At 40.9% G+C, this 23,596-nt stretch overlaps 1 protein-coding gene across 1 annotated transcript; it reads left to right on the top strand.

The window, feature by feature from the left end:
• The first annotated feature begins 547 nt into the window (after positions 1-547).
• Positions 548-21,270, top strand: hk1 (hexokinase 1). Its single transcript, XM_083911671.1, has 21 exons — positions 548-901; positions 7,975-8,137; positions 10,583-10,731; positions 11,038-11,157; positions 11,407-11,502; positions 11,672-11,771; positions 11,921-12,104; positions 12,605-12,760; positions 12,852-12,939; positions 13,063-13,208; positions 13,466-13,658; positions 14,309-14,420; positions 14,682-14,830; positions 16,022-16,141; positions 16,434-16,529; positions 16,622-16,721; positions 16,806-16,989; positions 17,152-17,307; positions 17,577-17,664; positions 18,174-18,319; positions 19,723-21,270. The coding sequence occupies exons 1-21, from the start codon at positions 839-841 to the stop codon at positions 19,868-19,870; spliced, it is 2,757 nt and encodes a 918-aa protein (XP_083767797.1). The 5' UTR covers positions 548-838; the 3' UTR covers positions 19,871-21,270.
• The last annotated feature ends 2,326 nt before the right edge of the window (positions 21,271-23,596 follow it).

The raw sequence follows: 23,596 nt of genomic DNA, 5'->3' as shown, positions 1-23,596 counted from the left end.
AGTACTGATGCTCCCTGAGATCCATCCTACCATGTTCCTGAACTTAAACAAAGCTGTGTATGAAAACCTTCCTTCCACCTTTCAACATTCCCCGAGCTTAAAGAAGCAAAGGCCAGCAGCTTTCCCTCCCCTTCTGAACCAAATGAATATGCAATGAAAAGCTAGAAAGTGCTTTGACCAATGTTAGGCTTGTGTGAGTAATTTTCTCACTAACACACGTTGAATGGTATGTAACTTTATAACTTCCTTGAAACAGTAAAACCCAAAATTCTCTCCTCACCTTACTTCCCTCTTTCTCTCTTTGTCCCTCCCCCCTCCCTATTAATTCGGCTCCTCCATCACTGAGTTTGCCTCCAAGGCGTCATTAGACCAGCCAATCACAGAAAAGAGGATGTGGCACTCACCCCCCACCAATGGCCACTCACGCTCTCTAACCAATGTGCTCAGAGATAGTAGGCAGGGCTCATGCGCTGGCCCTCCCTGCTTCTCTCTTTCTGTGCCTCCTGCAGCTAAAGTTGCTGTCTCACTTGCTTCCTGGCTCCACTCACATGCTCAGAGAGGGAAGAGCTGTAGAGTCTTAGCCACACATGAAGAAGCTCTGTCTATTTTAAACCACGCAGGATTGGACTCAGGAAACTTGTATATCTCTTGTGGCGTGTGACAGATTGTACAAAGTAGAGCCAGAGCAGAGTTTGAGTTCCTTTGTTTTACTTTTACTTTACTTTATTAAGGGTCTCCATCTGACTGTAGGTGGTTGTGTGTGAGACAGAAAGAGAGAAGGTTTGTGTGTGTGTGTTTGAGTGAGTTTGCATGTGTGTGTGAGAGAAAGAGGACCAGGATGATTGCGGCCCAGCTACTAGCCTATTACTTCACTGAACTCAAGGATGATCAGGTTAAAAAGGTGAGTATTTTTCAGTTTCTTCTGCCTCCATTTTTGATATTGTGTCTGTTCGAGTGAGAGAGACCAGTGGGGAGAAACAGCAGAGTTTGAGAGGAGAGCATGTGCTTGTAGAGGTCATTTAGTTTCCTCATACTGTCATCATCGTCGTTGCTGTAAGACTAAAGTTTTCCAGTACAGTAGATATCAGGAAGTGATTGAAACAGCAAGCATGTTGGGAGAGAAGTGCGGTAGCCATTCTATAATTATTTTATTTTAAGTTTTAAATCTAGCAGTGAGACATGCCAAACTGCACAGGGGCGTGTTTGTGCCCTACGATGTAAGGGTGTGATTATTGCCATGATAGTTTTAGAGGTGTGGCCAAGAGGAGAGAGGAAGTGATGATGGGATAGATGAGCAGGAAGAAGAACAAAGTTGTTTTAGGGGTCCCCAAGTTTCTTTTATGTTCACGTTAAAGTGACACTTACACTTTAATTTCTGTCAGTAGAGCTCACCAGAGTAGAAAAGGTAAAAATAGCTCAGGGGCCTTTAATAAGATTAATTATTCAGTAAATTTACAGCCTTTCATAATCATTGCAGCAGTCTGTTAACAACTTTAACATGATGATCATCACCATAGTAATCCCAGGAATATATTCTGGGTTTAAAGAAAAGTCAGCTAACAGCAACCGGCTCAACACGTCCTCATATCTGCCCCTAGGAGCACCATGAATGTGTGTCTTTCATAACTGACTGGAAGTTTCAGTCACCCTTGGAGCGGTGTGTGTGTGTATGTGTGTGTGTGTGTTTGTGAGAGATACTTTGTTTCGAAGATGCCTCTGGTCATTAGGGTTTCAGAAATCTGTCCTCTGAACAGGAATCCTCTCTTGGTCATATCTATTAGGATGTTTTGCATGATTTCACCAAGATAAATGCCGCTGCTCATTTTCTCATATCTGTCTAAGAAACACAAAACATGCACATGAACAGACATACAGATTAATTTATAAGGATAGGAGTCAAGGAAATAAAGGGTTCATACGTTAACAGGTGTTTCTGACTTAAAGATCGTGTGTGCGTGCGTGCGTGCGTGCGTGCGTGCGTGCGTGCATGCATGCGTTGAGGGAAACAAAGCTTTTCCAGTCACTTTGCCCCCAACAGTTCTCAATACTTATTGGATGAATGTGCCATGATATAGTGTTGCCTGGCAACAAACACAGCCTGTGAACTGTCATCGCACAAAGTAAAACTGAGTCAGAGGAAGTTAAAACACTTTCAGAACCATTTGTGTCATCATATTTGTCATTGTTTAGATATTTACCTAGACTAGTGGTAATATTTTTATTACATTTTGTGTAAGACACTTTAAGCAAAAACATTGTTTTTACATGCATTGCTCCAGTTTGAGACTTTGAGCTGGTCTTCTTTTCAGACTAGTGGAAAGGAAACATTTAACATGTAGGTGTTGATTTTATTTCACTTTGCCAATCTGCAGCTTTGGATTTCTTGTAAATTCACCAAATGTAAGCATTAGATAATGCTTCAATTGCATATTTAAAAGTAACATACCTGAAAACTTTTAACACAAAAAATAATTGTCTTAATGTAAGAAATCAACTGGGGAAGTTTCATTGTGATATCTTTTAGTTAAAATGTTTCCTCTATTCACCTGTAGTGTCTCCCCTTAACTTTCATTTAGTCCAAAGCCACATGTGCTTTCAACATATGGTGAAGGGTCCCTTTAAGGTCGCTCCTTGATGATGTCACGGATCATCACCAACTGCAGATTCTGCATCAAACACTGACCCTTTTCCTGTATGGAAGAAGTTCGAAGCACACTTACATCCTCCTTTTCCCACTGTCTGTAGCCACTTAGTCAGTTCAGGTAACACTTATTCGCACAAGGCGATACACAAAGCTGTAATTCCCAAGGGTGTCTGCAGCCTGGATCTGATGTAATGCAACACATCTCCCTCCCTCTTTACTCTTGCTCTCTTCCTCTCCCTGCCTACCTAAAATAGGCCAGCTTTGAACCATGTGACCACAGGTGACAGGAGGAGAAGGCTTACAGATGAATACACCCCCACACACACTCACACACACACACTGTGCCAGGTGTGTGGCTATTGTGTTGCCTTTCAAAGAGCAGGGTTCGTCTGGACCTCAACATCGACTTCTCTAGTTGTGAGATTGTGAAGACATACAGCCCAGGATTCACGTGTGAAAGTATTCAGATAATCTCATCCTGTGCTTTCAGACAAACTGTGTGTAGCTGCAGCTGTTATAGAACCGCAGTCAGCTGAGAACATCCCCACTCCACTCAGTCCTCTGCAGTGTCCTTGACTGTACCCTTTGATACACTGTGGGCTATGAGCTGGTATCCAAAGTGTGTGTGTGTGTGTGTGTGTGTGTGTGTGTGTGTGTGTGTGTGTGTGTGTGTGTGTGTGTGTGTGTGTGTGTGTGTGTGTGTGTGTGTGTGTGTGTGTGTGTGTGTGTGTGTGTGTGTGTGTGTGTGTGTGTGTGTGTGTGTGTGTGTGTGTGTGTGTGTGTGTGTGTGTGTGTGTGTGTGTGTGTGTGTGTGTGTGTGTGTGTGTGTGTGTGTGTGTGTGTGTGTGTGTGTGTGTGTGTGTGTGTGTGTGTGTGTGTGTGTGTGTGTGGGAGGTGCAGGAGAGGGCAGCTTAGAGGACAGTATTTTTCCACATGGCGTGGCTGTGTGTGCACACGTACGTACACAATGGAGTCGGGTTTCATTGCTTCCTCAAACCAGCTCACGGTGACAAGGAGAATGAGGCATTGTTGAGAGGAGTGGAATGCAAACAGAAAGGAGAGGGAGAAGGAGAAAGTGGGAAAGAAAAGGGGAGGGAAGGAGAGGCAGAAAGTGTGTGATCTCTTCCTGTAACTTCAGGCGGGGTCAGAGAAAGATGTGTGTTGAGGGGAAAACATGGCCTTTACAGACTCGCACACTACAGAGGCCTCCTGTCACCTTTTTAGGAAATGTCACTTTGTTTAAGAGTAGTGGAAAAACCTGAAACTCCTAATTTGGTATAAAAAAAAAGAAACAATCTAATGAAGATGAATCACATTGGTTGAGCACAGTATTTTTTCGTATTTGTGTGAGGTGTAAGAAGCCACAGCAGAGATCTGAGCTGTGAGGTCAGATGATGCCCTGCCATAATAAAGTGCTTAGGCATGGTTTCTACCTGCAGAGTGCTGAGTCATAGATGCTCATTTCTATCCTGTAGCAGGAACTGTATCCAGCCGGAGTTCAGTGGATTTCTCTCTAGTTTGATGTGGAGAAATGTACACAATGCCTGGTTTTAATCCTCCTCTTTGTAACCCAGCTTCCCCAGTCAGCTAACACATTGTTATTTAAATAGACTAGCTAAGAATGTGTCCTCATTGAATTAGCTGATTAGGAACGCATTGAGAATCCAAGTTAGCTGAGCTGCACATACTGTAAATGAACTGGCTGGAGTACAGTCAAGAACGCTCATGCCATAAGGGAAAACGGTATGTGGGAATGGTTATACAATTGTGTTGTATTTGAATGGACAGTTTCCATCATATTGATGAATTACAACCCAGGACAGGAAGGGGCAAGGTGGTGAGGGAATAGCAGGGGTATTGTCACTATGAAGGCCAATGAGCTGCAGGACTGGCAGGCAGCAGCAGCAGCAGCAGCAGCAGCAGCAGTGTAGTAACAGTTGGCATAAGCAGAATGTGTTGGCAGCTTAAATTACTGAAACCTAAATGGATCTGTTTACATCAGCTGACAGCTAGACTCTAGAGTGGTGCACATGACTGGCAATAAATTAAAACGGTCTGTTTCTTCATTCAAAGAGATAAAAATCAGGTTAGTCAAAAAATTAAACTAAATATTCAAACATTGATACACTACATCAACTAATAACATTTTATTTAATATAAATAATACAATGACATTATTATAAGAAAGCAACTACTTTGGTACCTTTACTTTAAAAAATACTCCACTGGTTTAATATTCTAATCCCATAACACTGTCAGACTCACGGTTGACAAACTTAATGCAGCAGTGTTATCATCTTTTTTTATATTGTGCACCCACCGCCTACATTACCCACAATGCAACAAGATTTGGTGTGTTGTCACCCAAGCGACAACCTCTGGGGTTAAAAAATTAAGCCAATGCTGCCGTGCCAAAACCTGCAGTTACTTGAATGCCCACTTGAGGCTGGATGCAAAACCGGGTCAATCCCCACAGAGCCCCACATCGAAATGGCCAACTTTACAGAAGAAATAATCATGTTCGCAGTCTGGTACAAAAAAGGGTTTTGGGGGTGCGGGCATTGGCACAGTGGTTAGAGCAGTCGCCCCATGTAAAGAGGCTGAAGGTCCTCGAGGCACCGGCCCTTTGCTGCATGCCCCCCCCCCCTCTCTCACACTATTTCCTGTCTGTCCAATATAATAAAGGCTGAAAACTGCCAAAAAATAAAATAAAAGAAGGGGTTTGGTTTTTAAAGCAAATTTCCCCGTTCCTGACAACTGTACAGGGGTGAACCTCTTTCTGACCTCACACCTCCCAACTTTTTTTTCGATTCTCAAACTTTTGGGGCAGTTTTCAGCCCCAACGAGCGTTGACTCAAGTGATATCAATTGGGGCAGGTTATCAGATTTTGTGCAGCATTTTGTGCAGCATCCTCTTTGTACAACTTATATACAAATTTTCCCCAGTACTCCTCAAGACCAACAAGGTTTGTCCTGTGAAGGTTAAGAAAGTAGTGTCATTTTCCTGAATAAGCATTCATTAAGGATGTGGTTACCTTGAATTATGGTCTCTAGCTGACCTTAGGCCTCAGTGTTTGTCTGCCTCAACCACAAAGACCAGTGAAACAAAGCAGAGAGCTTCAGACTGCACAGAGCTGCAGACTAGAATATTGATTCCCAATGGAATCACTATTTCTGGCAACCATTTCACATTACAGAGGTGCATGTGTTACAAAGTGAGTATCACAAACATCCAGAAATGGAACTGCAACAAGGTGTTAGTGTGTGAATACAGGGTCATGCAAAGTTATTATTAAACTGCAGATATTTGTGGTGCAGTAGCTCTTATAATTATAAATGCAACAGCAACAAGCTTAGTCTTTGCATTTTTAATCTATTAAATGCATTGCTTTAGGGGCACAGTGTAACATACAGTACTGTACAGTAGGATGCTACCTTACCAAGTTATCTTTCAAATAGGAATGGCAGTATTTGTGTGTTGCAAAATAAAGAGCAGAGAGACGGCTGTTTTGTGTGTTTATGGTGTAATTGAAATAACAGATGCTGAGGGCATGCTTTAGCGTCTTTAGAGTAGGGCGGTGTCAAGCACCAACATGTCACTGAAGTTTTATATCTCTTCAAACCACCTCAGTATAAAATACAACTCCAAAGTGGGCTGTGGACCTGTCTGTGGCAAGTTCCAGCAGGTTAATGATACTGAACTTATGAAGGTGACAGGTTACATTTATACAGCTGTGGGCCTCTGTATGACAAGAGCATGTGCTAATGAGCTTTCATCCCAGAGGCAGACTCCACATTTAGACAGAATATAGGGAATGTAACACCTACAGAGTAGTTAGCAGTGAGACAGTGCTCTTCTCGTGTCTTTATCTCTCTTCACTCATAACTTGTCACTATTCAAACATGACTGCATGGTTAAACAGCAGATCACTAAATGTCCCGTAATTCTCAGGTTCATACTTGTATTTTGTTTTTTACTTAAACATATTAACACCCCAACTCCCATATATATATATATATGTAAATTAAACTGTATATATACTGCCCTTGATGATGAGCCTTTACACTGACAGTTATGTATTTCATTGATTGTCTTCATTTTTTTATTTTGCATTGTCATCTTTTTGTATTTCAATATACATTATTATGTGACAACAAAATCCACAAATTAAGGGTTTATGTATAATAAGAATATTGTCTGCTGATTATAACCTTTATGTTAAAAACACTGTATTTGACCTTTAATGTCGGCACACACATTTTCTCTACTCTAAAATCTATTTCTGTGGTCAGCAGATGTAAAGTACAGTCACACCCAAAATGACCGTTGTGATTCTGAACCAGTCACCAAAGACCAAATACAGTTAATGTGTGACTCTTAAACCAGGAAGTCAGAACATTCCTATCTGATGTCTGGTACAATGAGTAGTTCAACTACAGAGCAAGTCATAATGAACATGACATTCAACCAGACTTGTGTGTCTGTAACAGTCTGCTCTTGGTGCGTAACGCAGATAAAGTAGCTTCATTATAGAGTATGATGCAACAATAGGTTTCACCCGGATTGTTTAACATCCTGTTCCTGAAAGGCTGAAAGACAGCTCAGGCTGTTGTGTGCTGTGACAGTTTGAACGTTGGGCAGTTTCAGCAGGCAATGTAAGTGGTCAGTATATACTGTAGGAACCGAATGGGCTGGTAATTGCATGACCTAGCTGAATTTTATCTGTGAATTTGGTATGATTGAGGCCCTTATCCTTTCCCCTGTTATTAATGTGTGTCAGAAACTCTCCTGCTCTCCTGCTTTCATCACCGTCATACCATAATAAATTCCCAAGGAACACCCTTCATTGCAATATTGCCTTGATAACTTGATGATTGTTATCAAATAACTGCCCAGAGTTCATTCAGTTTTGTTGCAGTACAGTAAAGCAATGTAAAAATGGTATTTTTTGTGGCTCTGATTCATTTCTGGGTTAATCAGAGCTGGGATCAATGAGGAAGTGGGTTATCTTCATGGATGACTAAAAACATTATGGGATGAGGAGTTATTCATATTCACTGCATCATCAGGCGTGTGTGTGTGTGTGTGTGTGTGTGTGTGTGTGTGTGTGTGTGTGTGTGTGTGTGTGTGTGTGTGTGTGTGTGTGTGTGTGTGTGTGTGTGTGTGTGTGTGTGTGTGTGTGTGTGTGTGTGTGTGTGTGTGTGTGTGTGTGTGTGTGTGTGTGTGTGTGTGTGTGTGTGTGTGTGTGTGTGTGTGTGTGTGTGTGTGTGTGTGTGTGTGTGTGTGTGTGTGTGTGTGTGTTATTGATGCTTCTGGTGTTTATTTTCAGATCGATAAGTACCTGTACTCCATGCGTTTCTCTGATGAGACGTTAAAGGAAATCACACAGCGGTTTCGAAGGGAGCTGGTCAAAGGATTGGGGCGGGACACTAACGCCACTGCTGTGCTGAAGATGCTGCCAACCTTTGTGCGGGCGATCCCTGATGGCTCAGGTTAGTACCTCTAACACAAATTTTAACCCGGTTTGGATTATCTGAACCCCATCCAGTCAATCACTTTCTATGAGGAAATCAGTATCGAAGTCAGTTTTCTTATTTTATCACTGTATGGATGAGTGACAACAAAGGTTGGGCTGCACAGACCAGTGCAAAGAGAAAATGACTTGTAACTTAGTAGAAATGTATCATTTTCTTCTCCTCTTTCTTGGCCTTTTACGGCATGTAGTAAAATAAAATAATAAAGGTATTGACACAACAGAGCGAGGAGGGACTCTTTCGTGACAGCTCAAGTCTGGGTAGAGTTGCATTCAAAATATTTTACTATATTTAACTGAGCCATGTATTCAGCAGGACAGCAATAGAGAGTTTGTATTTTTCATAGTTGCTGGGCACTGTCTATACTTTCAGAAGACAGGGAATCACCCGCAACAGGAAGTCACACACATTTATGAAAAGTGTCTAATTGAGTTTATCATCCATGTCTTTGGTTCGTTTGAACATTTTGGTGGCCTCTCACACTGAACTCCCAGCTCTGTGAAATACACCACATTCAACTTGACCACACCACAGACTGTATGGGTTGTAGATGCTGTATGGGCCAATAAGACGTAGCATTAGATTTAAATAATGCTTATGGTGACTGGATGTGAGGAAAACCATTCAAATAGTATTTCTTTCTAGATCTGGGTACAAAAAAAAAAGATCACAGGTTTGACTGGAGAAAATTTGTTACTACTTGGTACTGTGTTATTTTGGTTGTATACAGTACCGATCTCATGCAATAGGCATATAGGAGAGAACCAGATGCAATCCCAGTAACGAACATATGGGCAGTTCTGGTGCTGTGATCTAAACTAAGGTTGTTTTAGCTGGGAGCCAACAGTGCTAATCACCACCGTGTGCATATTAAGATTAGATTAATAGCAGCATCACTTGTGACAATTGTTGATAATAACATTTAAAGCTGTTCAACAATACAATCCTGAAAGACAAAACCTTGCTGATGGATAATCATATTATGCAGAGAAATGGGTGACAAAATGTACCATACTTTGTTTCACCATTTCATCTGGCCATGGATCTTTTAATCTAACCTGTGAATTCAAAAGGCAAAACTGCTGCTTCCTCTTGGTAAAGTGACATGTACAATGTTATCCTCTCTCTCTCCCTGTCTTTATGTCGTTGTCTGCTGCATGATGTCTAATCCTAATTTACTGCAGTCGTTCTGCCCTTGTAACTCAGGTGAATGTGAGCCAGAGTTTGTTCATGTACATGCTGTACTTTGGAGAGGAGCATGTCTGTCCACTTAAACTTTTATTACCATAGTCAGCTGAACCTTAATGGAGGCAAAGCTCCCTCCCTTTCTGAGAGCTATACCTACTAATCTTGTTGCCATTGTTAAAGAAGACAGATGAGTCCTGAAGGCACAAATGGTTGAACATATGTTTAATTTGAATTATTACAAAATAATAATATTAATAAGTTTTGGAAGGAAACATGGCAATAAAAAGGAAACAGACTTTATTTGCATGTAGTGTTCTGTTTTATCTCCTCTTCTTGAAGGTCAGAAATACCTCTGAGGTGCATTACTAATGAGTTATGAAAAGCAGTTTATCTAATCAGAGCAGCTTTAAACCAATTATGTTTCCAATCGAAACAGAAAGAATAAACTCCCATCACTACTCATGTTGTACCGTGTGCCTGTGGACTAAATATATACCAGAATTCATGGGATTTACTAATCACATGTGTCACAGATACCAACCATAACATCACAAGGTTTCTTTCTGCCACCCACATTTTCACACATTTAACACACTATATCCATTCACTGAAATCTTTATAAGACAAAATAATTGCTTACAATATTGAAGACACAATGATTGTCTCACCACGTGTCACTGTTATAACAACAGTTTCAGTTTGAATATTTTGATAAGCTCTTGACCAGCTTCCAAATGCCTCTGATGGGGTTGAAGAATCATTAACTAAAAACTATACAGTGAGTTTATGGAGAGAGAGATTTAAGCTAACTTACAGTATAAACAAAGAAACACATCAAGCATGCATATAAAAATAGTTTATACCTGACAGCTTTAGCCCAAAGACAAACATGTCTTCTGATAAACGCTATCTGAAACAGCTTTATCTTTCCATATAATTCTTCTTCCCCATGTCGCTTATTGACCACACTGTGTGACATTAATTCACTGCAAAGTTATAGTGAGAGCTGTTTTTGTTTGCCAAGCAAACAGAAGGGAGACACACTAATAATGCACGTCTTCCTGTTGAGTAAAGTCCCAGTCCAGAAATGGAAATTAGATGTGTGCTCTTCATGTGTGTTCTTCTTCAGTAATGTAAACTCCTTATGCACCTAACTGGAAATTGACATCTCACCCACACTCTTTCCTCATCTTCCAACTTCTTCTGTCTTGACAGAGAAGGGAGACTTCATTGCGTTGGATTTGGGAGGCAGTAACTTCCGTATCCTCCGTGTTCGAGTGAGCCATGAGAAGAAACAGACCGTACAGATGGAGAGTCAAATCTATGACACCCCAGAGGACATCATTCACGGCAGTGGGACAAGAGTAGGTTTTTGCACACGCACACGCGCACGCACGCACACGCGCACGCACGCACGCACGCACGCACGCACGCACGCACGCACGCACGCACGCACGCACGCACGCACGCACGCACGCACGCACGCACGCACGCACGCACACACACACACACACACACACACACACACACACACACACACACACACACACACACACACACACACACACACACACGCGCACACGCGCACACGCGCACACGCACACACACACACACACAGTCTCTATAGCTCAACCTGAGACAACCTCTCCCTCTTTCAACCTCTGTTCCAGCTGTTTGACCATGTGGCAGAGTGTCTTGGAGACTTCATGGAAAAACACAGCATCAAAGACAAGAAACTCCCAGTTGGGTTTACCTTTTCCTTCCCGTGCCAGCAGACCAGACTAGATGAGGTAAAACTAAACAAAAAAATTGATGAACAGATGTGGATGAAGTCGACTTTGTCAACACTTTCCATTTATTATCTGACGATTCTAATGCAGTTGATTTATATTATGATTTGCCACAGTTGTAATGGAGACATGATCAAGTGAATAATGTGTCTGTCAGGCTCTGCCCAACAAAACCAAGTCTCAGTTGAGCATCAGATCTGTCTTTCATTATACCACTTCCCTCAGTCTCTCTCTCTCTGTTGTCTAAAGGGCTTCCTATTAACATGGACAAAGCGTTTCAAGGCTAGTGGAGTGGAGGGAATGGACGTTGTCAAGCTGCTCAACAAAGCTATTAAGAAGCGAGGAGTGAGTCTCATCTTATGTTTCTTTTGTGCTCATTTGATGCCACAGTTTAGTTTTGCAATCTGAAGTGAAACATTTGTCCCAAAACATTTGGTTTAACTCAGACTGGGATGCAGAATGATCGATGATAACAAACCATACTTACTTATGTGTGTGCTTTCATTTCTTTCAGGACTATGATGCTGACATCATGGCAGTAGTGAATGATACTGTGGGAACAATGATGACCTGTGGTTTTGATGACCAGCGCTGTGAAGTTGGCATTATCATCGGTACGACAACAATGTGCATTTGAATAGACGAGGGACCAGTGAAAGTTTATTTGACGTTGTTACAAGTAAAACGGAATTCAATACTCTCTGAACAAATCAAAAAAGCAGACTATATGAAACTGTAAGGATATTTATTTCTCTGTGTTTAGGTACCGGCACCAATGCGTGCTACATGGAGGAGCTGCGTCACATTGACCTGGTGGAGGGAGACGAGGGCAGGATGTGTGTAAACACTGAGTGGGGAGCCTTTGGAGACGACGGCAGGCTGGAAGACATCAGGACAGAGTTTGACAGAGAGATAGACCGAGGCTCTCTTAACCCCGGCAAACAGCTGTAAGTCAAAACTATTGCAGTCATGTCCTTGTTCATCTTTTTAAGCTGTGAGGGAACCAAATAATAAACAGAAGTCCCAGGCTTTGTTTTTTCTAACAGATGCTCATATGCCTACAATGAGTAGAGCGACATCTAAATTGCACAAAGAATTAATATCCTACAAAACAAGGAAACAGCGATGGATCGGAAGGGGACCGCGGCGGTTGCTTTGGTGTCGGTCAGGTTTAGGCACCAAAACTACTGTTAGTTGATGGGTTTTAGCCTACAGAATGTGACTGTTTAGTTTGTTTGGGTTAGGCACCGAAGCAGAGATTTGCTGTCTCATAATATGTTCCCTGCGTTTAATACGTGGAATATACATGAAATAAATACTTGAAAACGCGCAAATTACGGCACAGTGCTTCTCGTTGTTATATGTAAGAAAAACAGATGAGAACATTAACAATAAACATTAAAACGTGTTTTATCCACATCTCATTTTCTCCTTCACTGTCCCATAGGTTTGAGAAGATGGTCAGTGGTATGTACATGGGGGAGCTGGTCCGTCTCATCCTGGTGAAGATGGCCAGAGAGGGCCTGCTGTTCGAAGGAAGGATCACCCCTGAGCTGCTCACTAAGGGGACGTTTGAGACCAAACACATTTCAGCCATAGAGAAGTAAGTCAGTCAGTCATTTTCTTAATTGAGTAGTTATCTGAAACTAAATCAGAAGACTTTAAATGAAGCTGCCTCTGTCTTTCCTTATTAGGAGTAAGGAGGGGTTGACCAAGGCCAGAGAAATCCTAACGAGACTTGGTGTGGAGCCCTCAACTGACGACTGCATCGCTGTGCAGCATGTGTGTGTTGTTGCTGGCATAACACTTGATCTATGCTGTAAAATAAAAAAGTGCTTTGTTTATATCATTCTACAGTTCAATACGTTTGGATGTGATGCTTGATGAATTTCTCTCCTCCTACAGGTTTGCACCATTGTGTCTTTCCGCTCTGCCAACCTGATAGCTGCTACGCTGGCAGGCATCCTACTGAGGCTAAAGGAGAACAAAGGCGTGGCACGACTCCGAACCACTGTAGGCATTGATGGATCTCTATACAAAATGCACCCACAGTGAGTGACGCTAATATTAAAGATATATTTATTTTAAATGATCTATCAGCGCTTGCATTTGTTGTATTATGTATTTCAATGCTCTTCACTTTTCCACAAAAGTTGTCAGGTGTTTGAAGGTGGCTTACTGTATATCCTATATTACTGTGCACCATACATGTTAGTTATTACTATGTATAATATACTGTCTAAAGAACCACATTTCTTAATAAAATGGTCAAAGTTCAGCACTTAAATTCTCTTATATGTATTTTCAGATATGCCCGTCGTCTTCATAAGGCAGTTCGTCGTTTGGTCCCGGACACTGATGTTCGATTCCTCCTATCAGAGAGTGGCAGTGGAAAGGGAGCGGCTATGGTGACAGCTGTGGCCTATCGACTCGCCGAACATTCACGTGAAATTGCTCAAACACTGTCGGAATTCCGCCTGACAACTGAACAACTGTTGGAAGTGAGGACAGAGAGATACTGGTGTGTGTGTGTGTGTGTGTGTGTGTGTGTGTGTGTGTGTGTGTGTGTGTGTGTGTGTGTGTGTGTGTGTGTGTGTGTGTGTGTGTGTGTGTGTGTGTGTGTGTGTGTGTGTGTGTGTGTGTGTGTGTGTGTGTGTGTGTGTGTGTGTGTGTGTGTGTGTGTGTGTGTGTGTGTGTGTGTGTGTGTGTGTGTGTGTGTGTGTGTGTGTGTGTGTGTGTGTGTGTGTGTGTGTGTGTGTGTGTGTGTGTGTGTGTGTGTGTGTGTGTGTGTGTGTGTGTGTGTGTGTGTGTGTGTGTGTGTGTGTGTGTGTGGTATTAATTTATTTAAAAGGGGACATTGCAATTTCATAAAACACTTGAATACACATGGTTAAAGAAGCCAGAATTAGCCAGAAGGCTAGTTTTCATCTGTAGTCCCCTGGCCATGATGTGAAAAGGCAATAAAAATTACAATTAAAAAAAGAAGATAAGAAAAAAGCACCCAATACATGTACAATATAATACAAAATATATATACAAACACTTACTATACAATTAAGAAAAAAATACAACATCACAACATACCATTTTATCATAACATCAAAACACCGTGTGTGACTTCATTATTGAAGGTATTCCTAAATTCCTCCAGGTAAAGAAGAGAATGAGGACAGAGATCCAAAATGGCCTTTCAAAGAGCACTCAAGACTCTGCTACTGTCAAAATGCTGCCAACCTTTGTAAAGAGCACTCCTGATGGCTCAGGTAACACACACACACACACACACACACACACACACACACACAGAGCTGAGTCAACCTCTCCCGTGTGTCTTTGCAGATTTAGCATAAGAAAAATGGAAAATGCATCTCCAAAATGAAGATAGGAATTTGTATTTTCAAATTGACATCGACAGCTGCAGCATTGTGCACGGCATATTCCTGAGGTGTGTGTGTGTGCTTGAACTACTTTATTATTTATGTATTTATGTGTATCTCTGTCTGTTTTTATGTATTGTTACCCAGAGCATGGTGATTTCCTGGCTTTGGATTTAGGAGGAACCAACTTCAGAGTTCTGTTGGTTAAGATCCGATCTGGAAAGAGGAGAACAGTGGAGATGCACAACAAGATCTACGCCATTCCTCTAGAAGTGATGCAGGGCACAGGAGAGGAGGTGAGCTCCATCAGACCTGTTAATCGGTGTTAAACTGACTGAAGTGATGCAGACGATGCATTTGAGCCACAGTCAGAAGGGTGGGTGAGAAACCTTGAACTTAACCTCTGTCACCCTGTTGGTCCTGTTAAGATCAGGGTAGTCAGTAGGAGGTCGGGGGGTGTGACGCTCAGGGGTAAGTGGATAGGATAGACGCAGGAAAGTAGGTCGATAAGTATGAGGTAGACGGAAATAGAGGTTGACTGATCAAGATAAGCAGAGAGTTGACGGTCTTTAAAGCGTAGATTTGAACTTGTTCACAGGCTGAAGCTAATCCTGTCTGTTACCTTTGGCCTTTTCATCTGCATTCTCACTCCTCCATGTGTTTCTCTTCCTCCTGAGGTACACAGGACAAGACAGTCAGAATACAAATGGCACTATTTTATTGTAATTTCACTGTTGTTTTCACTTACTTTGCCTTATCACAGCCAAGCCAAGTGCCCATTCTCATATAGTAAATTTGCACCTGCTAATCGTTTTATTAGCATGTGTAGTTTTGGTGATATCGCACATTTTCCAGCATATCTCTGCCCAACTTCAACCTGAGAAGAGGTCCAGTTGGCCAGAGTAAGAGCGGAAACCTGTGTGGGTGTACAGGGCCTTTTAAATGTGTGTAGTTGACTCAAATTATTTCACAGTGCATCAAGTGAAATGTCAAGCATGTTTTTTCCTCTGGTCACCCCTTAGTCAGTGATCTTATAACAAGTGTTTTCCATTACCGTACAGGGAAAAATATATGCCATGACATAACTGATGGGGAGGGGGCGAGCACTTTTCCTGCCGGTGTGATAAGTGTTGATTTATCTGCTGAATGGTCAATGTGAAAGGACTTTTGTCATACTTGTCATTCAGCCATGCACTCTCTATATATATGTATATATACAGTATGTATGTATATATATATATATATACACACAGTTCTGTATAATTAAACCTCTAAAATATGTAAATCACAAGGCTGCATCCACAGTCATATAACTCTTCATTAATGTGTTCTATAAAATATAGTATGTGCCTTTTTAAAGTTCAAGGGGATTATTTATTTATATTGCCAGTAATGGATATTTGAGGTTATTGGCAAAAAAAGGCTAAAACTGGAGCAAAAATATTCCAAATGTAAATTATTATATTATCATATCTTTCTTTGTCCAGTTGTTTGATCACATTGTGCAGTGTATCAGTGACTTCCTGGACTACATGGGGATGAAGAACACTCGTCTTCCCCTGGGCTTCACCTTCTCGTTCCCCTGCCGACAGACCAGCCTGGACGCTGTGAGTGTGATGCTCTTCCTTCCTCTCTGATACACTGAACCGTCTCTCACTTCCCTGATAGTCTTAAATCCGCTGTCTATGCAAAAAGGGTCCACTGAGTGGCACACATATAACCAGCGTCAAGAGGAAACCGCAGATGTTTCCAATTTTTAAGAAGCAGTTTTGTTTTCAGGAATTGGCAACACCATATTTCATGAGCCAAATACTGTAATTTCTAAACCCTGAGCAGACCATGAAATCCTCAAATCCTATGTCAGATATGACAATTTCAGTTGTGTGTGTGTGTGTGCAGGGCATCCTAGTGACATGGACCAAGGGTTTCAAAGCGACAGACTGTGAGGGCGAAGATGTGGTGGGACTGTTGAGGGATGCCATTAAGAGGAGAGAGGTAGGGTATGAGGAGCAGCATCATTTAGTCAAAGATGGCACCGGGTGCAAAAATCGACTGATGTTGCATCATATGAAACGTTTCTTCTTTAGGAATTTGACCTGGATGTAGTGGCCGTAGTGAACGATACAGTTGGGACCATGATGACCTGTGCTTACGAAGAACCCACCTGTGAGGTCGGACTCATCTCTGGTTAGTTTATCTTGTGTGGACTCTTTTTGGTTAAATATTCATTTGGCTGTTCTATTTCCGTCTAACGTGTCCGACTGATTATAGGCACTGGCAGCAATGCATGTTACATGGAGGAGATGAGGAACATTGAGATGATAGATGGAGATGAGGGACAGATGTGTGTCAACATGGAGTGGGGGGCTTTTGGAGACAACGGATGCCTTGATGACATTAGGACAGAGTATGACCGCGCTGTGGATGACTTCTCCCTCAATCCAGGCAAACAAAGGTTAAAATACACACGCACACGCACACGCACACACACACACACACACGTGTTCTTTAAGTCAGAAACACCTGTTAACGTATGAACCCTTTATTTCCTTGACTCCTATCCTTATAAATGAATCTGTATGTCTGTTTATGTTCATGTTTTGTGTTTGTTAAACAGGTATGAGAAAATGTGCAGCGGCATGTATCTCGGTGAAATCGTGCGAAACATCCTGATAGATATGACCAAGAGAGGATTCCTGTTCAGAGGACAGATTTCTGAAACCCTAAAGACCAGAGGCATCTTCGAAACAAAGTATCTCTCACAGATAGAGAGGTGAGAAAACAAGCACTTTCTTTGTGTCTAAAGGATGTGAAAAATATTCTGGATTTTTGTCTCTCATCTGACCAAGCCGTGAAAGTGCTACATCAGTACCATTAGATTGCAGCTCTTTAGTACATTTCGTTGATAAACATCTGCAACTAATCATCTTGACTTATTTCACTACTGATGTTTTTATCATTTAAAACTGTACATGCATTTTTAACTTGAGTTTATTTGAATTCTGCGATTGGCTCAGTCTTTATGTCTTTGTCTTTCTCCAGTGACAGATTGGCTTTGCTGCAGGTGAGATCCATCCTGCAACACTTGGGCCTGGACAGCACCTGTGATGACAGTATCATAGTTAAAGAGGTATGGTATAGCAAGATACCTGTGTCCACATAACAAACCATTCTATTCAAATTTAAAATATAATTTTAAAACATAAGCTTGACCCTTATTTCACTACGGTTGGTGTTTTGAGAGCATATACTCTGAGTTTATTAGGTTCACATGCATAGCTCTAAACTGACCATAGGGTTCAATCAACACTTTTCTAAAACAGTTTCACCAAAAACTGAACATCGTAACCTTCATGAAAGTAGGATTTATTGGACAACTATTGGATAGTTTTAGCTAGATGTATTTAATAAACTGGCAACTAAGTTTACTATATATAGTAGACGCTGTGAAAGAGTGTGATAATACATTATCATCACCACCTTTTTTTCCAGGCATATGTGACAATACAAAAAACAGACATGTTGGGTTTTATTTATTTTCAATGTTTGAGGAGTGATATACATCTGGCTGAACAAACCGTGATACAGCTGAACAGTCTAAGTGTTACAATAATGATAATGGTTTTCATTGTTACTCAGGTATGCGGAGCAGTGTCACATCGTGCAGCTCAGATGTGTGGGGCAGGAATGGCGGCCGTGGTCGATAAGATCAGAGAGAACCGAGGACTGGACCATCTGAATATCACTGTAGGAGTGGACGGGACACTCTACAAACTACATCCACAGTGAGTTGAGTTCATTAGTGACAGACAAAACTTTTCACTGTCCACCAAGAAACAACGATAGGATGTAACATATGGGTCTTGGCCATTCTGGTCTAAATGACTGTGTTCTAGTATAATTTACAAAACCTGTTTACCTTATTACACAACTGTATTTGTCATCCCCGGGGTGGAAATGACTATGCAGAAGACAAACAAAGGTGAACAGGCAGGCTCAACCAATTGTGGACAACACTGTTGTTGTTGTTGTTGTTGTTGTTGTTGTTGTTGTTGTTGAGCCTCACAAAACATTTGGGAGAAAATCAGCAGAGGACAGTGCTCATGTGCTTGTCTAGTTCTAAAACAAGAAACTAGTTGTATCAGACTGTTTTTCTCATCTTTCCAGTTATACAGTGTTGTATATTCCCAAGAATATACATTGAATTTACATCCAAACTCTGTGGAGCCTTCTTGTTTGTGCATTTACAGTAGGGCTACATCTAAATGCACATAAGAGGCAATACATACATTATTTGTTTTTGTGCCTTCTTCCAACTGCATGTACATAAAACAGTTCTGTCCTGAGCTGCTGTTCACATGTGCTTGCATGTAAAGTATATGTCTTATGCCTTATTGTTTTTTTCAGCTTTTATTTAACCAGGCAAGTCATTAAGAACAAATTCTTATTCACAGTGGTGGCCTAATATAAAGCAAAGCCTCCTGAGGGAACAGGATAGGGGCTAAAAATAAAAGTGAAACAGACAGCAGCACACATCCAAACATTCCAACCCACTACTTACAAACTGAAACAAGCATTACATGTAACAACAAGCATTACATAAAAACATGCAGTCTAGCACACAAGTATGGGACAGGTAGCTATCAGTCAACAGCAAGGCAATATGACAACAGAACAAGAAGAGTTAGACAGACAAACAAAGACAGAAGCAATATCCATGGCACAGTAAGCAGCAGGCAGACGAATGTTTGGGAAAATTAGTGGATCGGGAGCAGTTCATGTTGAGTCATACTTTACTTATGAACCAGTTATGTAACTGTGGTGACAGTTGGTCAACACAAGAGAGACACCTGAAGTTAAATTAAATCTGTCACTCCACCTCCTTTCTTTTATGCCAGTGTCAGTTATTTAGTTTTACCACATGACATACACTAATCCTATCATTTTGCCATCACTGGTAATATCATGCATGATAAACATAACCAGAAGAGTCTGTCCCTTTATTCAGACAGCTCTTACTGACTTTCTGGAACGTGCAGGTTCTTGGCAAACATGTAACAGTTGCTGTCACTCGCTGTAGTTTTAGAGCCAAATCTCTATCCTCTGTATAAAAACTGGCTCTTTTCCCCTATTTGTTACAATGCTCATCAATTAACTTTTTAACACTATGTCCATTTTCTCTGTCTAGTTTCTCCGGGATCATGCACAAGACAGTAAATGAACTCGCTCCTCAGTGCAACGTCAACTTCCTGCTGTCAGAGGACGGCAGTGGGAAAGGAGCAGCGCTCATCACAGCTGTGGGCTGCCGGATGAGACAGGAGCTGAACAATAAATAGAAAATATCTCTTTTGCCTCGCTATTATCCCCCCCTCTCCTCCCATCTGTTATTTCCCTTTTGTCTCTTTTGCTCCTTAACCAAACCAGTCAATGTATCACACTCGTGTTGCTGCTTTAGCCCGTCGACATGTCAGAGAAGGAAGAAGGGAGCTTTCTTTGCTGTGTGTAGCAGAGAGTCCGGCACTCTGTAGTTAGATTATGTTTTAATAACCATTGCGACATTACCCAGACTCCTAAAGTTTCTGGGATTTCTGAGGTTAAGTTTATCTAAAGAGATAAAACATGCACATTCAACTACTGTAAAAAATGTGCAGGTCAGGAAAAAAAACCTCCACACACTCCTTTCACGCTGTTTATCATCGCCATCTACAGGATTCCTCTGACAATTGCAGTCTGTTACAATACACCAATTTCAAGACAAGTTCCCAAACATTGCAGAGAAATGTTTATTCTTGCAGCATCTTAAGTGGATGCAGGGGCATAAAAGCTGTCTGCTGTCTGCTTTAGGCTACTCACTATCTCTACAACAAGACGTAAAAAGGGATATGAGGTAATATATAAATGTGTAATGAGATGAAAGGGAATATTTTTACTAAAAAGATATGATAAAATATGTTATACATACATTGATGCTATTTATTTTATTTTTGTATTGGGCGAAATATTGCTGTAGCAATAATGAGACACAAAGAGGTCAAAGTCCTCTCAGGTGGTACCTGTCCTGTAGTGGAGGATTAGTGTCAGGGCAGAAAGGTGACAAAAGAGAGACTTTTACCATGCTTGATGCGCAGGACATGTCCCTTGCTTGTTTTTGGTCTAATGTATGACAGCAGTCCTGTTCTACTCTAATGTGCTCTACTGTAAAATATGTCCACAGAGCACTCATGTTTCACTGAGTAGACATCCTGTTGTTGCTTCTAATCACAGCTGCTGATAAGTTGTCGTAACTTAAGATGTACTGGCTACCCTCGTCATCACAGTGAGACTTACCAGTTTCTTTGTAACAGCTATTAAACAGGAATTCGGTGCTAACACAGATGCCAGTGTAGCAACGATGGCCAAACAGTGTATAAGAAGAACATTACAGTAGGTGAAACTTTAAGGGGAATTTAAACATTTTGAAAGTAAAGCTTTTCCCTGGACTCTCTCACTCTACTGGATATCCTCCAAAAGACTCAGGATGATGTTAAAGTGAACTACTGTATGACTCATTCAAGTAACGCAAAGTCATCCAAAGTCATATTTATTTTTCTCTTTAATAAAATCCATGGATATTGTTGCTGTTAATGATACTTGTGACATTTTTCTGAGACTATGTTTCTGAGACATTGTAGAGGCTGGCCTTTTTTTTTTTAATTAAAAAAAAAACAACAACCTAGCTAACAGGTTACTGGCAGTCCTTCAAGGCTGGATCTGTGAAATGCTACAGTATACTTTTATGGCCATCTCTGTTAACCACAGTTAGCACTAACCCACCCTGCAGGGGAATTATGTCTAGTTTCAAAATCCATACGTTTTTCATATGGTCTCAGACGGTCCAAAAATAAAGTAAACACAAAAACTCATATTTCTGTCATCAAAGTGTGGAGCTGCTTCATAGACAATGAATTGAGAGATACACTGAGAGCACCCCAGGGGAATATTCTGAGTATATGGGAACATTTTCTGTTTCACAGTGGACAACACTACAGTAGATTAGAACTAATTTAGGTATATAAAATAAGAAAACAAACTAACTCAGTCTCCATTCATTGTCTAAGGAACAGCTCCAGACTTTATACTCCATGACATCATTGAACTTTCTTAGACTATGAAAATAACATATTTGAATTCTTAATTTAGGTGATGTTCCCCTTTAAGAAATCATGGCAATGACAATGACTTACTACTCAAACTGCCAGGATTAAGAGGGCCAGCCTCTGCAGCAGGCCCTAAAGCTCCAGAAAAGTCTGAACACCAGCGCCACATCACACAGAGACTTTCAACTGTTTGCTTCTGTTCACAAAACCCAGACTGTATCTGTCAATCAGTCACGGAATAAAGAAAAACCTGTGTCAATCCAATGTTGAAGTTTTAGTGCACCAGAGCATTTGCACCTACCCGTAATCATGTACACATTGTTTAGTGGTGTAGCTAGTGTGATCAGATAGCATTGTTCAATATGGACATATTATATTTAATGTACAATCATAATGTATAAAATAAGCTATGTCAGCATCAGGCCTTCTGAAGTGTCCTTTAGCATAACACAAAATCTGCAACAGCCCCAGTCCCGCCTGCTGTACTGCAGCTCCATTATCTGTAACATTATCGCAATGTGTAGAGGACAACTGAGGGACCATTGCACACACATGCTGTCACATTTATTAAACATACTATTGACTTTAATTCAGGTCATGTAAACAACAAATACAGATGTTTCACTTGTGTGTATTTTAAAAGTTATAGTGTCACAATGAAATAAATTGTTTCTCCTCACTCGGAAATGTGAATGCTAACAGGGTACAGTATTTACAACATCATGATCCTACTGTACGTATGTACAACCATCTCACCAAGTTCCATATTTACATTTTCACTTCATACTTTACATAAATATATACTCAATAGATTACATTTTACATCACATTCTTCTAAGTAGCAGCGCTTTGACTTTGAATGCACACTGTGACTGAAATACGAAAAGTCCTGTACAGTAACAAGATACATATAACTCACCATATAACTAATAAGGGAGATTCAGCAAATTCAAGGCTCATTTTCCTTCTTACATGTACAATATTGACATTAACATTGTCAATGTTATTCTTGTATTTATGCATGAGGTGGTGCCCTCACTGCTGCTGCAACTTTGTTGGTAGCTGGTGATTACAGTAACAAATAAGTACAAAATGAACAAATCCTTAATTGATACTGCAAAGCTACTCAGACTCTAACTTCATAAAAGTATGTTATTATAAGGTCATCAACATGGGCGATCACACACACCAACTATAGGAGCTAACCTTCAGTAGTTGTATTGCCTTGCGTCTGGTGCGACCTTTAAAAGCTGACAAAGCTGAAAACACTTTTTCATTTTATTTCTTTTAGATAAACTGAGTTACAAATTAATAACTTCAATACTCAGTTTGTGTGTTATGATTGGGGAAGAAATAAATACATTAGATCCCTTTGAGATGGAACAATAAAAAGAAAGAACAAAACATAGAAAAACACATTATTAAGGCTTGATGCTGGTGCCAGTGGACTGTTATCCATCCTATGCTGTTGAAAACCAGTAACCACAAAAACAGTTACACAAAAACAGCCACAATTCACAGCTTTTTTTCAAAGGAGAAGCAGTCAGCGATGGGAGAAAGGATGTCAATGATGGAGGGAGAAGGAAGCGGAACAACGGAACGATTAATCTACAGACTTTCACACTAACAGCAAACACAACAACATGTTGTCCAGTATGCAGGTGTAGTTTTTATACATACATAACTTTGTAACATATGCCCATATGAACACTTTGACATTAACAGCAAAACTCCATCTGTTTGATGGATACATTCATTTATTTTCCTCTTTAACGAAAAAGGTTATTGGTCCAATGAACAACTCCTTTCTTAAATATTTCCCACGTTGATGAATGACGCCACTCTGTTTGGCAGTCTGCAAGCTCTCTCTGAAAAACCTGGCTGCCTTTTCATTGAGAATGTCCGCATCATGATTTATTTCACAAG

The sequence above is a fragment of the Echiichthys vipera genome (genome assembly GCF_963691815.1).
Source record: "Echiichthys vipera genome assembly, chromosome: 1".
NCBI classification, from domain to species: Eukaryota; Metazoa; Chordata; class Actinopteri; order Perciformes; family Trachinidae; genus Echiichthys; species Echiichthys vipera.
Note: the sequence above shows the minus strand (reverse complement) of the source record. Positions and strands in the feature narration are given on the sequence as shown.